The sequence below is a fragment of the Necator americanus genome, chromosome III, assembly GCF_031761385.1.
Source record: "Necator americanus strain Aroian chromosome III, whole genome shotgun sequence".
NCBI classification, from domain to species: Eukaryota; Metazoa; Nematoda; class Chromadorea; order Rhabditida; family Ancylostomatidae; genus Necator; species Necator americanus.
The window spans coordinates 34,491,037-34,509,010 of NC_087373.1; the positions used below are offsets into that span (position 1 = coordinate 34,491,037).

The 17,974-nt window shown below is 42.7% G+C and overlaps 1 protein-coding gene across 2 annotated transcripts; it reads right to left on the minus strand.

Moving 5' to 3' along the window:
- Nucleotides 1–805: 805 nt before the first annotated feature.
- RB195_011903 (uncharacterized protein) lies at nt 806–17,011 on the minus strand (the record flags this gene model as incomplete). 2 transcript variants are annotated; one of them, XM_064193517.1, is made up of 26 exons in its annotated part: nt 806–877; nt 1,992–2,146; nt 2,222–2,378; nt 2,447–2,557; nt 3,001–3,056; nt 3,111–3,174; nt 3,442–3,543; nt 3,601–3,723; nt 3,787–3,951; nt 4,174–4,340; nt 5,064–5,163; nt 7,484–7,607; nt 7,690–7,914; nt 8,111–8,238; nt 8,467–8,565; nt 9,638–9,809; nt 9,862–9,940; nt 10,785–10,844; nt 10,916–10,921; nt 11,165–11,299; nt 12,237–12,321; nt 12,962–13,102; nt 13,332–13,428; nt 14,571–14,689; nt 15,333–15,454; nt 16,981–17,011. In XM_064193517.1, the coding sequence occupies 26 exons, from the start codon at nt 17,009–17,011 to the stop codon at nt 806–808; spliced, it is 2,895 nt and encodes a 964-aa protein (XP_064051099.1). The 2 variants fall into 2 exon arrangements, with proteins under 2 accessions (XP_064051099.1, XP_064051100.1); XM_064193516.1 differs by lacking the exons at nt 10,785–10,844; nt 10,916–10,921; nt 16,981–17,011 and having other exon boundaries at nt 3,001–3,174; nt 15,333–15,443.
- Between the last annotated feature and the right edge of the window lie 963 nt (nt 17,012–17,974).

Here is a 17,974-nt window from a genome sequence, read left to right on the forward strand (position 1 = left end):
AAAGATTTAGTCTATATCTGTGACTGTTTTACGGTAGAAGCAATTATTGAGCGAGAAGAATTTACGGCTAAGAGACAAATTTACGAGATATTTCTTTTTTTTTGTCACTTTTTATAATGTTCAAATATACTTTTACACATGGTGTTTATCAGTTGTTATGATAATGTTCTGGTAATGCTGAGCTATGTGTTTCATCGATAGTTCTCGTCATGCGATGTTGAGGCTGCTGGCGTGTCGCTTCTATTTCCATTAATGCTCGTTGTAGTTGACCCCGTGTTATTTAGAAGTATCACCAGAGTATCTTTCGTAAGTGTTAAAACGTTGTTTCGGCAGTATATTTAAGTTTATCTGAATGAATCGTTTGTTAAAAATCTGTTTATCTGGAATGTAACACGCATCCAAGCGCCGGATACTTAGATGCCTAGGGAGATGAGGATACGGTAGATCATGTAACTAGAATCGTGTTGGCGTTTCAATTGGAGGAGGTCGTTTAAGATCATGTACCTTCATCTCCGGCCTGTTTCCTGTAGCACCAGCAAATGCACTTTTTTGAGCAATCATATGCATTTAAACGAATACTGTGCAACAGAATCGAGTCAGCAAATTAGTAATACTTTTGTGAGGAACAATAATAAAGTAGTACCGACGAATATTGAAAGAGAACGGAGGTGAGTACTCGGTTTTCCCTAAGAAATCCTGATAACATACCGATAGAGTCATGTTCTGAATTGAAATTGGTTCCATCGAAGTGAGAAGCGGTTCTTCATGTAAAATCCAATGTATTTAGTATAGGATGGATAAATGACTAGAATCGTGTTGGCGTTTCAATTGGAGGAGGTCGTTTAAGTTGTGATAGTGTTTGAGTTGGACGAGAAGTCTGAAATAGGAACAACTTTTGCAGAATTTGAGAGAATATCAGCAAAATGAACGAATACTTCAGTCATAACGACTCAAGCACGGACAGTTGCGTAAGCGGTTACGCTCGAAGCGGCGCGGTGGAGCGTAGCAATTGGGATCGTGTAAGGATCCTCGCTACCGCCACCCGTATCTGTAGTTCGTCATGGTCCCAACTCGATTCTAACCGCACTCTCCACCTGACTGCTTCGAGCACACCCGCGTACGCCTCTGTCCGTGCTTCATGTCGTGTTGACCCGACTATATTATGAGATAGTTTTAAAAAAGAAACATAGGGCAATTAAAGGCATGTAGTTGAACATTTAGATGCAACCGAATTGTTGCCGCCGTATTTTTTTTTTGTCAAAAGTTTGTAGTGAGTGCTTCGCTTTCCACTAAGACATGTTACGAATGATTATGGTGTATATTCACTTTCACATAATTCACCATTATAGAAAAAAGAGAAAAAATGTGTTGTTTAAATACTAAACATACTTTTCCAACGACTTTGTTGTACTGCAAGAAATATGTTGAACTTTGGCTAGATTTCATTGAGGAATAGTACTGGATTCCTAAACTAATATCTTTGATCTATTCGTTCTCTAAGTAGTGTGACAGGTGAAAACGAGCGACACTGCTTTGAGATCACTAATTTATGTTCTTTCAACGTTCCCCAACAGATGTTTTTATTTACGCACAACATATTGGATATTTTAGCAGAAGAAAACATTATGTGCTGATTTCAAGGGATCACTATTAGACGTTAGATGTAGTGTTTAGCTCAGGCCTTATCACGAAAATTTCATTTACAGCCGGATCCGGACATGGCTACACCTTCTTTATATGGTCGATTCAAAAACACATGAAGTTCGGTGCAGTTACGTGAGCAACTGCGATCGAAGCGGCGCGGTGAAGCTAGCGGTTAGGATCAAGATGAGACCATCATGAACTGTAACGATGACTGGTGCTGGCAAAGATCCTCCCTCGATCCTAACCGCTACGCTCCACCACACCGCTTCAAGTGCAACCGCTTACGTTGACTATATAGTACCGCCCAACTGTATAGTAAATTATTAAGGAACAAAATTTCTACATACTCCTTTTCCATTGTCGTCAAATATAGCCACCGAACTCAACGATCGCTGCCTTGCAATGTCGACCGGTGTGTTCGATATGGATTCGGTTGAAAACGCCTGCACTGAGTCCTCGGAGCGAAAACGTCGAATCACAGTGGAGCGTTGCCGTCGAACTCCTAATGACAAAAGTCAAATAGTTCAAAGAATTCGCAGGAAAATAGTCCTTGCGAAACTCGTCCACAATTGCTCACCGTCTTCTTTATCGCTGTCCGAGAATTCATCATGCGATTCACTTCTACTGCGTATTGATGTAGCTGGTCTATCAGTGGTCAAACTAGGTGGTTCTGATCGTGATGGTGATAGTCTAGGTGCCGGAGTGGACGGAGGAGGATCCAACCCGGAAGAAATCTGAAACAATTGGATTATGACGTCATCAACAAGCTATAGTTCTACGGGAATAAATGCAAAAAGCAAGCCTTTATAGGTGGTTCCGAGCGTGTGAATTTTCTTGGCAGCGTTTCAAGATGAATTTCATGCGGAATTGGTGAAGTAGAGGGTAATATAACAGTTGGTAGAGGTGTATGCCGCTGAAATAATAGGAACGGGATGGGAAAAATATGCAATAATCATGTAAGTAATCCAAATATCCATGCGTTTAGGGGTAAGATGTAGGGGGAGGGAGGGGGAGCACTCAGTGGCGCCCTTATTTCTCGAAGTAAATAATCGGGCCGCTAAGGCCCAAGCATTAGTCTCAGAGGATCTATGACAATGTGTATATAAACTAGAGTCACCAAGGGAAAAAAGTAAGTTAGAGCGTCGGGAAATAAGGGAGCCACTGAGTGCCCCTCACCAACTACATTTTTTCCCGCATTTAGGTCCAAAATTATACTTATTCGATAGAAAACTGTCGACGCAATCACAAAGTAACAAAAACAAATACAGAAAATGAAAAATAAATGAAGAAAACTTGAAAATAAAAGACTGCTATGTCCAAGACTGAGTTTGAATCTTTGATTTGCTCATGTCTTACCTTCCCATTGATCTTTGCGTCATTAGAATTGCTACTGGGACGCACAGTCTTCGAATCTGAGATCATAAAGCCATTTGATGCGGGTGGCGATCCAAATAACGTCAACGTGCCTTGCGAGGTTACCGATGCGGCAAATGATGGCTGCGATGGTGTTTGATCGAGCGATACAGTTTCCTGTACATGCAGTACATTTTTATACACTAAGCCATCAAATCAAAATATAGAGTAGAGTGAAAACGACACGAAGCACGGTGCAATTGCTTAAGTGGCTGCGCTCGAAGCGATGTGATGAAGCGTAGCCCCTACGGCTGAATGAGGACCCCTGCTACCATCGTTCATTACTTCAATTCGCGATGGTACCATCTCGATTCCAACCGCTATTTACACCGCGTAGCTTCGAACGCAAGCGCATACGCGTTTTGACCCTCTACACCTTCATACCTGCCAATCTCTCAGTCGCCCACTTTTCCACGCATAATTTTCGTTATTTCCCGTCTGGAAAACTGACCGTACTGTAGGACCACGAGATGCTGGATCAATATACTGTAATTGATATGTCGATTTTTAGAAGTGCATCACAGACTTCCGTACGGAACGTACCATGTACGTGTTCTCTCTTTTCGGCTGAGTTTTACTTGAAGGGGAAGGTGGCGGTGAATCATCGTACAATACAACTGTGATTTCTTGATGCCAAGCAGAAGAATCAAATAAGGTGGAGACTGTCTAGAATTCGCAAGCTCGTCTAGAAGGGTGATAATTCGGCCCTAGCACTGAACCTCAACATACCTTACCACTTTTACGCATGTTCACAATAGCCATAATTGCTCCGATAAAAGCAGCGGTTAATGGTGCGTGAACTAAAATCCACGCGAAGAATTCACTTTCCATTGGGACGTGACAACCGAAAAACAGTGGGCGCCGATAGCTGACGGCATGAGTAATCATGAGAATCTAAACAAGGTGATTTAGTTTTCTGGATGTAGCCCTCAAAAAATAAAAATGTGTGGCCACCAGCACCTAAGCATGGCCTTTCGGACAAACATAGGTATATAGACAAATACAGATAAAAATTAACAGAAATATTAACAATAAAACGTCTCAAAATGGGTACCACAGATAACATTATAAAGTAACAAACTGAACTCTAGAAAACAACACTCTACGTACTCTTACCGTCAAAAAACAGGGACATACTAGTGCCCACGAAAGTCTCATAAAAGTCCCACAAGGACCAAAGAGTTCCGTTAACTTCTCCTGCAAACGAAGATGAGCCCATTTAGCTTTGCTACGTCTTGGGACACGCAGCATCGACGAAACATCACTAAGGAATTCGTTGAGTCCTTAAAAGATAGGAAATCATCCGCACTTTCTAGCACATAATTATAACACATGATATGGACCGATGGAGCTAGCGGTTAGAATAGAGGTGATATGATATGTATCCTTATCGGCACTTAGAGGTAAGTGAAATGCGGGAGAAGAAAAACGGAAGACAGAAACAGAGAAAGAGGGAGATGTTGCGAAGATGTTGCATCAATTCAGTCATTCTAACCATCCTCATGAAGCAATTGCGTCCAATTAACCAATCTTCTTCAAAGGAAAGTGAGAGAGAGACTAATTCACTTCTTTTTTTAAAATTTCCGAACGAATAGATGGTGAGAGCCATGGAAGAGAAGCGCCACAGTAGGGTCAGCACAACCTGAACCTGAGTGCAGTTGCGTAAACGGCTGCGGCCGAAGCGGCGCGGTGCAGGTAGCGGTCAGAATGGAGGTGGGACCTTCAACGCTAGCTTTACTCTTATTGCAGCAATGATTCGAGCTAGCCAGTGTCCCAACTTTGTCAGAACCGCTTCGATCGGATCGGAACAGCCGTTTACGCAGCTGCAGGTCGTTTAAACCTGACCATAGGAGTTCTGCTTTCTCATTCGACGTCTCCCTCAGCTGGTCCAAATTTAGGAGCCCACATAAGGTACAATCACAGCCCTTGAAAGATTGTGACAGCCTATCTTGAATGTTCTCTTGTTCCTTTCTGTTTATTTGTATATCGTTTCAAACATGACTCACCATACAAATAACTAACAGTAATCAAAAGAAGGAATGATAGTATAAAGGTTGAAAGGCTAGAAATGAGGGAGTCCATCGCATGGAACAAGAAGAATCCACCCTGAATATTATTCATGAGAAAGTGAATTCTAACATTGTACAAGTCACAACGTCAGCATAGATACACCTTCAATCTCTGTTTGTTTTCCAGTAACAAGTGAATGGTTTCTTTTTTTAGAGTGAAGAGAACCGCTGTGGATCAATGATAGATCGAAATTATAGGTCATAGTCCGTCACTAGAGAATGAAAAACGCTGGCCAAGAGAATATTTGCGAAAACCATGCGGTCGTTTGGTTGATGCATAGGTGAAGAGTCAGTTCTGAAGTTTTCTGCAATGCGCATTATCCTTTAAACGCATCCGATGTGCCTATTTTATTCTATGATCCTAATTGTCTTATTATTTCGAGTAGTATTTTGTTCACATCATTTTCATTTTCTGCCTACTGTAGTTTGCAGTTTTTTTCCCTTGCTATAGAGACTGAGTTCTCAATTTCTTTGCATTATTTTTCCAATCGTTTATTGCTTAGTTTTCTTTGTTAGTTTGTTGCATTCTTTCAGTGGAATAATTGTATGTTCTGGTTATGCTCGACTTCTTTTTTTGGTTCCATTCATCACGTTTCCATATGCTAAGATTGAGGGGAAACGCCACTGAATTGCGGTGCAATCGTGCTCACACAGGAACCCTCGTTAAGTGTAATCGGTATGCAGAGCTGAGCGGAGGTCCTACTCCGCCAACTGAGGTTACACCACTAGTCAGATGCTTTTGGATCCGACCATACAAAGAGCAGAATGTAGAGTTCTGCAAAGTCGTGACTAAAGTGTGCACCTGGAACCCGTACCACCCCAGATTTGTGGGGTTATGCCTTTAGGCGCAGTGACGTACGTAGGTAAGTGATACGCAGCGCAGACGCATACAGTGGATACGGTGGATTAACTGAATTAACTGGAACCAGAACCATGTGAGAAGCGACGCGGCAAAGCAGTCGCACATTTTTGACAGCACTGTAAGTACGCGAAGGATATCCTGAATATTTGAAGGTGGTATAATTTTGCAATGTATAAATGATTATTCTGCTGAGCCAGGACTGACTCATGACATCCTTGTATCTCGCACGTCGGTCCGGCCAAAAGCCTGCAATCAAGTGACTGGGAGGTACATGGGAGGCGGTTTGGAGTCGCCTCCAACGAAAAAGCTCCACATATCCACTCCGGGAAAACGCAACGTTCTCCAAAAACTAATGGAACTAGAGGCTTGCAACCTGCCCATAGGTTTTAAAATTTTACGCAGGTCACAGTAATAAAAAAGAGTCCTGATTCTAGAGGAGAAACTCTTTTTTATTACTGTGACAGCCTGGTACGCCTGGTAGCTTGGAAAGCCTGGTACGGTAGCGCCAGGAAGGACGGCGTTGCAGCAGTCATATACGCTACCGAAACGGAAAAGGATTAGATTGACGATCTGTACTTATAACGCACGCACGCTTGCATTGGAATGATGGAAGCGGCCATCGAAGATCTGATGATACAAGCAAAAAAGATTAAGTACGACGTCATCGGACTGACCGAGACGAGACGACGTCACCCTCTCAACGCCGTATATGAAACTGGAGAAGAACTGTTCTTAGGAAAATGCGACAGCAGAGGTGTTGATAGAGTTGGTGTGCTCGTCAACACGAGTATAGCAAAGAACATCGACTCTTTCGAACAACTTACGACCCGAATCGGGCCTCTGCAGATGAGAATATGTGGTCCAACCCCAGCTTTGACTATCTTCGTCGCTTACGCTCCAACATCAAGCTACGCAGAAGAAGTCGAATGTTTTGCGCTTTGCTGATGACACACAAACGCACAAACGCAAACGGATGAGTCTGGGATGCCCCATTCACGCTCAACGGAACGAACACATCCGAATGCACCAGCTACGTTTATTTGAGTCGGGGATTGAATATGATGAACGATCTGACCCCCGAGCTGAGCAGGAAGAGAAGAGCGGTTTGGGGAGCGTATAAGAGCATCGGGGATGTAGTGAAGAAGACCAGGAACACCCGGCTCCGTGCTCACCTCTTCAACACCACCCTACTTCCTGCTTTGACCTATGCTTCGGAAACCTGGGGATTTCGCAAGCAGGAAGGACGCGTGTCCCACGCAAAAGGAGGAACCACTGGGCGACTCTGGCACGCGATCGGGACAAATGGAAGAATTACTGGCGCCTGCTCGACCAGTTCGAAGATCAACGGGAGTCAAGGTTATTAGAAAATGCTTATTTAAAAATGAAGAGAGAAGTGCCACACTTGCGGCTGAAAATTTAGGTACAGATTTTGGCGTGTTTATACTTGCGTTTCAAACCGTAAAAAAGTGGAGAGTCTAATGGAGTGGAAACTTACGCTACTACAGATAGGAATTTCTAGCAAAAAACCAAGACAACATAGCACCGCAATGACACGTGAATTTAAGCGACGATTCTTCGAATGAAGTAGATTCATTGCTGCGGAAGCAAGCATTTCCACCCTAAAACGAAGGATGGGTATTGATTGGACGGCTTAATCCGCTGATGAATCACAATAGATAATCTGTTACGATAAATCGATACCATAAGAATTCTGCATCTATAGCTGTGAAGACAATTGTCCCGTAAAGTATGCTCATCCACAATGGTCCCCAACGCATTAGTGATGTCATACTTGGGATTACGGTGAAGATGATATAGGAATGATCGTGACTGATAAGCGTTGAAATTTCCTGCCCGGACGAGATTGCCAACAATCCCAGAAATGAGAATAATACCATACTGGCAAGAGTAGAAGTCAAAGCGTTTCTGCAAATCCCGGTTGTCCGTGGGTTCATAAAATGAGGAACTAATAGTCGGGTCAAAAATTCTGATATTTGGTGGAGGAATCATTTTACTGGCTTCGATATCAAAGCATTTCAACGTCTACAACCGTGTACGCGAGCATAGTTCTGCAAATGCACCAAACACCTCAAATTTTCGACTCGACTGTAGAATAGCAAACATAGTGATCAATAGTGCTGCATCGCGGTAGACATTATTGCGAAATCGACTATAGGCGGCAAGTGAGAACAGTGCTCCAACGCCAACGCCAATCTCGAAGAGCACTTGTTCAGCTGCTGCTGACCACATCTATAATGACAATAATAGCGTCCATAAAAATATACAAGTAAACAAATGTATATGAACAAAATAAAACACCAATTCAGTAAAAATAATGATATAGTAATGAAACGAAATAAGTGATAATAACAAAATAAAGTAATAATAATAATAATAATAATAATAATAATAATAATAATAATAATAATAATAATAATAATAATAAATGTAAATAGCTGTGAATGACGTCACTGTAACCTTCAACGATGAGATACTATCAGATGCTGAAGAAAACAGATACGTCAGTCCAACGCTGGCTCCTGGCAGAGAAAGACCACGAATGAGAAGAATGAAAAGCTGAAAATGTTGCGTTCGATTTTTTGGATCGATCTCAATCGAATCAACTAATCTACTCTAATCAATCAATCGTCTCGTGGTACCAAACAGAATGTTTATCAGGTAAGTTATTCACAATCAGCATGCTATTCCTTTTGTGTCCTTATCGAGAGGAACACTCAGTGTCGAATGTGTTGAAGCAGATGTATGCAGTAAACCTTTGATCAAGCAGGATGACAAAAAAGCGTGCCAGGTCGACAAATACTGCGCGTATTGGCAGATATAGTAGATCCAAAACGACATGAAACATGGTGCAGTTGCGTAAGCGGCCGCGCTCGAAGGGGTGCGGTGGAGCGCAGCGTTTGGAATCAAGATAGGACCCCTGCTACCACCGTTCATTGCTGCGGTTCGCGATGGTCCCACCTCGATTCCAACCGCTGAGCTCTACCGCACCCCTTCGAGCGCAACTGCTTACGCAATTGCACCGTGCTTCATATCGTTTTGACCCTACTATGCGTTACGTTCAGCTGGTTGAACACATTCAGATATGGTACTTCGTCCCATTATCCTTCAACACAAGGTCGTGTCTCGATACGCGCTAACAGTATTAGCTGCCGGTAACAATTCATGCATGCGTAGCTTCCTTGTTGACTTATTCAAGCCGTAACCAAGATTGGTATTGATCTTCCTTTATTCATAGCTAACGCTTCGGCGTCATCGCCTTCGTCAGAGCCTCATTTGCTAAATCTTGTAACGTAAAAGGCCACCATGTACCTGATTCATGTATAGTCGGTTCATGATGGTGCAGTTGCGCAACGGCTGCGCTCGAAACGGCGTGGTACAACTAGCTCTTGGCTGGAGTGGGACCATCCCCAGTTTCACCCGGACTGCAGCGATCAGCGGTACCAGCAAGGGTCCCCACACGATCTAACCGCCACGCCTCACCGATACCCTTCGAGCTCAACCGCCTACGCAACTGCACTGAGCCCCAGGCCGTTTTGAGTCGATTGTACCTTTCATCGAAACAGCATCAACGGATGATAACAGAATAGTACCAATTTTCAGGTATGTAATTATTCAAAATTTGTAGTACCATCAAATATGGAATTGTAGCGGTGAATCTTATCGCCCATGACATCCACGTAGTTCCACGACAAACTCCCAGAAATACGAGCAACCATGCTGTGGCTAGTGCGAGGACTATATGGCTCTCCGGTAATGTTATCGACAAATCCGTATAATTAGTCAAAGAGAGAATATCCAAACTAAAAGTTCGAAAATAGTGAAGTCCTTATATCACATCAAAGCACATCGTACTGGAAAAACAACTCCGACGAGGTTAACGTCACATTTCCCAAAGCTGAGAAGTCCACTGCTGCGTCGTTGGGCGTAAGACCTGAAACTACTACATTGAAGTCGCTAATGATTGAATGCGACAACATATTATACGCATCTGTAGTTAAGTTATTGGTTTGTTAAAAAGTTTGTGGCAAAGGTTACAATCTACTTTTGAAGCGTTCTCTGCGAATATGTATTTGTCGAGATATATAGTCGGGTTGAAACGACATGAAGCACGATGCAGTTCCGTAAAGGCTCAGAGCGACGCGGTGGATATAGCGGTTAAAATTGGGGTGAGAACACTGCGAACTGCAACGATGAGAGGTGCTAGCGTGGGTCACCGCTAGATCCTAACCGCTACGCGCCACCACATCGCTTCGAGCGCAGCCGCCCACGCAACTGCACCGAGCATCATGACTATTTGACGTGACTATACATAGCTGCTGCTACTTTTTCAAAATCTATTCTTGAGAGGAAAAAACCATATACAGTTATCTCGTCGTTGCATGGCATATCACATTCTACAACCGGGTGATCGCGATTTGCATTTGATTGGGGAAAAGAGGGAGAAGTGGAGCTGGTAAAGGAAAAGTGCTCGCGGTCACTGAGTTTTATAATGTAGGCGCCATGATCGATCTGCTCTCCTATTGAAAGGTATCACTCCACGAATCTGGCGTGGTATGGATTCGGTAATGAGGATCCTTTCACGATCCCAATAACTACGTTCCACCTCGGCGCTTTCAGTGGAACTGCTTACGCAACTGTCCGTGCTTCATATCGCTTTGACCCAACTATATCTTGAGCAACGTTAGGCAGTTTAACTATCACAGAAGCTTCTCCATTTGGAGCCAGAAAACTCGTCTCTCGTGTCTTAAAAATCATGTTACATAGAAAAACACAACTCTGCTTTCCCATGGCAGTGGATCGGAAATGAAGACAGAAAGTGTTGAAAACCAAAGGTACTGTAACGACCAGGTGATGATTATATTATGGTAGATAATGACTGGTATAGCTGCTAGAACATAAGCCCAACCAAGACCTGAAAACATAGTGATTTAAAGCAAGAAACAACGGTTGAATGACACCAAATCAACCACGTGTCCAAAAAGAGTGAAGTTTTATTATTATTAAATGTTTTGTTGACAATTCAACAAAAGCAGCTGCTACTGTCACCGCGTTCAACCGAGCTGACGCGGCGCGCCACTGCGGACACGCATCAGATTTAAGAGCGACTGTTCTCCGTGCAATCCAGTAAAACAACAAATTATTATTAGGAACTAACCACATGTAATCGGCATAAGACGCCTGAAAGCAACATCGGCAGTCTGTCCAGCGTACTGTCCAATACACAAATGTAAATAAAGCATAGGGAATCCAATAACTATTAGACAGAAAAAGTACGGAGCAAAGAATATACCTAAATAACATCGTTGTTACCATTGACAGAAAAAATCTCGAAAAATAAAGAAGAATTTCAAAAAGAAGGACAATTTCAAAAAGAAGGGTATAGCTAATTAGCAAGTTCAATTTCCCGATCTCATGTTTGTGTTGTATGTCATTAACAAAAACTGAGTTGTGTAAAACTATGGGTGATAGCTTATGAATCCTTCAAAATGCAAAACCAGCACGTTAGAAGCTTCGAAATTTCTAGAATGTGAGAATTGTTTAAAAAAATTTCTAAAAAAGGCCCTGGGTACTCTGACCGCGTATTTACTGTCACCGGTATAAGTTGGCTCAAAACGTATGCGGCTGCACTCAAACCGGTGTAGTGCATCGTAGCCGTCCGTCGATACCGAAAGGGGACCCTCATTAACTCAGCACTCATCTGCGTAGTCTGAGTGTAGCTAGCAGTTGGGATCAACGCAACTACACCAAGTTTCCGATCATTTTGATCCGACTATACTCACTTTTCTCCTGGCGATTGCGATGTGTACGCAGCAACTCATGCATTTCCTATGTGAGGCATCTGGCCTCTACGCGCCACCGTGCTCTGTTCAAACGCGCATCGCGGACGTCTAAGAGGACACAGATAGGGACGTCTTTAGTCAAAACTCAGACCCTCTTGTTGATTCAGAACTGTTAATATTATGCTGCTAAAATCGTCTACGGCCGGCGAGTGAGAGGAGACAGGAGACATCAAACATTTATGGTGAGTAGATCTGGTAACGATCATCAATTTACTTATTCTCTTTATTTATTTTATTCATTTATTTATTCTCTCCATTAGCATAGTCGTAATGCATCATAGTGGTTAGGTTGGCGGACGTTACTAGCGTTACTCAAATCAAACTCATCTGTACGAAAGTAAAAGTCTGCATAATTCAATTTGAAGTCGTAAATCATTAAAAAAAAACCTCCATATTCGCAAATCTTTCCAGGAAATCGTAGCATATTACCGATACCAACTATAAATCCTAGGCAAGACAGGAAGAAGTCAGTCTGGAAAAGAAATGAAGAAGTCAAATAAAAGAATGAACAAAATAAGTGAAAAGTCATAAATGTGATGTAGATTGTGAATGGATTAGTGGAATCAAGGATGTTAATGTGTAATAAGTAAACAATGCGGATCAGTGGTGTTACTGAAAGAATACAAACTGTATGAATGGCCCCGACTTGCAATTTCCAGATATACGATTTTTTTATTTTGGCAATTTTTTTGAAGACGTGCACAATTATAGAAATTCCGGGGGGAAAGTGTAATTGGGTGGGGGCTCACAACCTCGCCCTTATTTCTGGAAGTCAATGAAAGTAAATAACTAAATCAATTGCAGCCCTAAGACCTAACCATTAGTCCTAAAGGATCTATGACATTTAAGCTAAGCTAAAAAAGTAAAATAAAGCGTCCAGAAATAAGGGCGCTGTTGAGTGCCCTCTCCCTTCCTTCCGTAACCACATTTTCCCTGAAATTCTTTTCTTAATCATCTGTTAAAAATGAAGCTACATATACGCAACAGACTTTCGTTTTCCAGTCATATGTTACTCACATTATGAGTTTTTAAATTTATGTATGAATGAGAATGACAGTATAAGAAGAAATGCACACTAAATTAGAACTGGCACCAAACAGAAACTCCATAACCTGTGTTTTCCAGAGGTGCCGCACTTCATCCTGACCATCGGCGTACTCTTCTCCTTTACGATGTACGGTAAATTGTTCCCACCATCGCGGTTGCTGACTTGAAACGGATCGCTGGGGAAGGATCATTTCGACTAACGCTAACTGGAAGAAATCGGTTCAATCTTCCTCCGTAACCAGTGAAAAGCAATTCTTCTATTGCAATTTAGGGAAAAAGTTGGATTTTGCTTCGATTTTGGATTCTTTGTCGAGAAAAGATTGTTGGGAGCTCCGCCAGAGCAATGTTGGAAATACTTTGTAACATCCGAAGATATTATTTACACTGTAGTCTGCTGTAGTCGATAACATATTTTTTTACCATAGAAGGACTGACCGCACTAGGAGCAGATCGTAAAGTCGCGACACTTGGCGTTGATACAGCATCGTTTAGACCTTTAGGCTTTTTCCGCTTATTGTCTCGAGAAGAGGTCCTAAATGAAATCTTCCTTGAATAACACTTTCAGAAACAAGGTTTCTGTCCGATGTAGATAAACCGACTGAGTATACGTAGTGTGAGAAGTCTGGGTTCACTTAGAATGTGACTTGTGTCTTGCCTAACTACAACGGGTCTTAACGACCTAACGTCTGCTGCAATTACGTTAGCGGAGACGGTTGAAGGGGATCTGTGCTGTAGTCGAGTGAAAGCGTCTAGAGGCTCATGGCAGTTGCGCAAAGGGCTGCGCTCGAAGCGGTGCTGTGGCGCTGACGATTGGGATCGTGGTGGGACCATCGTTAGCTTCACTCGTAATGCAGCGATTGCAATGGAATTAGCGCGGGTCTCTCTTCAATCCCACCTTCAGGTGCGCCCCACAGCGCCGTTTCTAGCGCAGCTGCTTACGCAATTGCACCAGATTTCAATTCGTTTTGACCCGACTTTACTGTGTTATTCTAAATAGATACGCCTTCACTACGGATGAGTATCTGAGTACAGTCATGGTCCGTCCAAGTCAGGCGTGGCATTTCGCGTGCGAATGCGTTACTGCTGCGCTGATGCTGAAAAAAGGCGTTCACATGGACTAAGTTGATGTAGAGTAGGGTCAAAACGAAACGGAGCACGGTGCAACTACGTAAGCGGATGCTCTCGAAGTGGCGCCAGGAAACGTAACGATTAGAATAGTGGTGGAACCATGATTAGCACCACCATTGTTGCGGTTCGTGATGGTCCCACCTCGATTCCAGCTGCTATCTCCACCACGCTGCTTCGGGCGCAGCTGCGCAACTGCACCCGGCTCCAAAACAGACGCTTCTATATAACATGGCGATGTAGTCAGGTCGAAACGACACGAAGCACGGACAGTTGCGTAAGCGGCTGCGCTCGAAGCGGCGCGGTGGAGCGTAGAGGTTGGGATCGTGTAAGGATCCTCGCTACTCCCAAACTCTGCTATTCACCATGGTCCCATCTCGATTCCAACCGCTGTCTCCACTGCACCGCTTCGAGCGCAGCCGCTTACGCAACTCTCTGTGATTCATGCGGTTTTGACTCTATAGTATGTGTGCGTGGCAGTAACCAACGAATGAGCCGCAGTCTCGTTAGCATAACTACGATTGTACTTTCATAGTCCTCTGAACAAACCTGTTAAGTATTCGTTCCGTTTCGTCTGCATGACAAACACATTCCAAGTAGAATTGTGCTGCATAGTTTGCATCCGTGGAGACTAGTTCTCGCAATTTGATAATTTTCATATCCATATCCTGGAATGGGCAGGTTAGCGCACAAGTAGATGGCAGATAGTTGTCGTAAGTAGTAGTGCGTAGTATAATAGTACTATGCGCACATTTGCCTTTTCAGAACAATGTTAATACTATATTTCATTCGAGTATACAAACCCATAATTATGGTTTGGGTAGGTGAACACATCGAGAAGCATGATATCAGAAAAAAAGAAGTGAAGGAGGGGTCGACTATGAGTTTCTTCAAATACTGCAACATTTGGAATTCCCAGTTTTGGATTTATGGTCTCTTCCGGATTTGAAAGGCATTATTTTTGAAATAGTGTGAAATAATGGAGTCGTTCATTCTATAAATCGGTAATAATGTAAAATGCATACAATTATGAAGTTATTCAAAACAAAGATGACGGTTTGGATCATCGTTCGCACTGTTGCCAATTGAAACGCCCACATCCCTGATCTGCGCAAAAGTTGTTAGGATCATATTTTTCGAGACTATCAGTCGATTTCTATCTGGCGGACATTCAAACTGGTGGATTCCTTTCGAATGTTCGAAAGATCCGGATTTTTTTCCAAGGACCTGTTCGGAAACTGATACTTGGACCTGTTCGGAAACTGATACTTGTTCTGTACTCAGTATTTATTTTCTTCAAAATAAACTTACTACTGTTCGAGTGAGTACGGAGTCCCTGTGACAACGTCTATGCAACTCATTCCTTCTGGCTAACGCTTCAATTTGTAGTCGTAGCGCTGCTTTCCATTCTGATCCATCCATAACGTATTTCCCTAAAATGAAGCATGAACAGGGTTTATTGTCGCCAAAAGGCACCATGCCACAGAATCGAGAGTGTTGGGATCTCTCCACTATTAGGCAGATTTAGAGGTGTAGTTCACGAATGCGATCATGCTCGATTCGCGATCAACTAGACGATCAATACATACAATCAGTAGGCTTCTGACCTGGTCTCTAACGATCGCTGGCAGATACGGCGTGTACGCCTGCGCTAGCAGACGTGGCACATTATTAGGTGCCTCGTAGAGGGATTCGGTGCGACAACGCCCTTTCTCACGCCGTCATAATCAATGAGAATTAGGCGTGATCGCGCTTATTCTCGTGAACTACGCCTCTAACCCTATTTATTCGTAGAAATACTATCAATTTCGTGGTACGTTGCTTTTAAATCATTAATGTGGACGGATTTCAAAAATTCATGAACACCCATCACAAGTCAGATAGAACCGTCTTTTCAAACATCTAGTCACCCTCGTTCGGAGAGGAAAAATTATACTTGGGATTTCTTTTTTTTTTTGGTTGTAGAGAGATTTAGCCGGATAGGTTGCGGATTAAATCAACAATTCCAGACTTTCGACATGTCGATTGAGCAGAATTTCAGCCAACAAGATAAATTAGTGACATATTAAATGACTGAAACAACAAAGGTCTCTGTAAAGTCAGCAGAGATCGTTCTAAATTCGATATTGTCAGTTAATAGTAGAATGTAGCTTAAAAAAATCCGGACAGTGGATTCCGGATTGGAGGTAAGAGACATTTTTTTTCGATCTCTTGTTTCGAAATTTGGTTGAAGAGAAATACGAACATTTTCAGCGACGGATTTTCAGCTAATTCGATTAAGCGCCAAGAAGTGGTCTAAGATGGAAGCAATATGAAGATTGTTGAATCGCAGACAAAAATTTCATGTGATCACAATTGATTTCTCCTGTTTTTTCTTTTTTTCTTTTTTTTTGAAAAATGTTTTTACTTCTGAAGGAAAAAAGCTTGATCTAAACCCGTACTGATCATTGACTTCACAACGGTTAAAGGCAGCATACCACGAAACTGAGGTGGTACGGATTTTAGGTGGAGTATTCGTATACGGCATAGTAGATTATGGAGAGGGGGTGATTCCATCCATTTCTTCCTAATTCCCGTAAAAAACGGCCCGGAAGATGCGGCGCGTGCACAAGACTGGCGCGCTGCAATCGAACTCGTTGTAGAAAATAGCGCACCGGAACGCTCGAAGCCGTATCTTCCGGGCCGTTTTTTACGGCAATTGGGAAGAAGTGGACGGAATCACCCTTCTCTCCATAATCTACGATCCCGCATAACAATACTCCACCTGAAATCCGTACCACCTCAGATTCGTGGGGTGATGCCTTTAAAGAAAACCACGCCCACTCAATTACCCCAACACTAAACAGGACAGGTAAATTGGCGGACATCATTGGTCTAATATAGCCATGGATTTTCATGAGAACTAGAAAACCCAGTTTTTTTTTCCCTCAGAAATTTCTCCGGTCAGCGGATTGCTTACCATGATGGTGCACTTCATGAGTACTGTGCATAAGAGCGTCGAGAAATTTCTAAGGAAGAAGTCTGTGACCTTGGAAAAATCGATCAACAATGTTGATTAAGTTAAAAGATCGATGGAATGGTTGAAATTTCCCAAAAATAATAGCGGACTGAATGCGGGCCAAATGGAAAACTTCAACCAATTCATGAGAATTCTGTAGGAATTTTCCTGTGCATTTCTACTCCTCTGATTTCTTTTATTTAAGGTAAATTGATTTGAATGAGGAATTAAAGAAAATGTTGGATAGCGTGTGGAGTTTTCTATCGATACACTGATATAGCACTGTCACTGAACTATAGCTATCATGTAAGGAAACTATTCGCTGCCTAACACCTTTCGTTTTGGGACGACCAGCAATAATTTAAAGGACGACGAGCAATAAAATAGATCCATGGATGTGCTAAGCTCAACAGTCAACAATTTTAGTTTGAAATATGTGTCTGAAGACAGGGAATTAGCCATTTTTTGAGCACGGGAGAAAAAAAGCTGATATTTGCACCATTGAGGACGTGGTATATGAACGTCCGTGGAAGAAGTGATGAACCCAGGAGAACCACGAAAAGGCCGGAACAAAATAGACTAAAACATGGTCATAGGCGTTGTCATATATCGGAAGAAGATTCTGGAAGAGGTTCCGGGGAAAGTATCTATCGGGCGTCCGAGTCCGACCGTGGTCGTCAACTTCAGCCAGCGAAGACAACCGAAACAGGTTTTTTGTGTGATACATACGTGCATCATGTGTACGTTACGTTCATGTTAGGGCTTTCCTTGTAAAGGATACGATGAATGTGTTCACTGAAACCGAAAACACCTTACTCCACCAAGATTCATGGAATCCACCCCATCTCTCTCTGGACACGCACCGCCTAGAATCCCCCAAAGCTTAACCTGGCGACAACGGTGGAAAATTGTGCCGTCAAATGAAATACATCAGCTGCAGCGACTGTGCAGAACT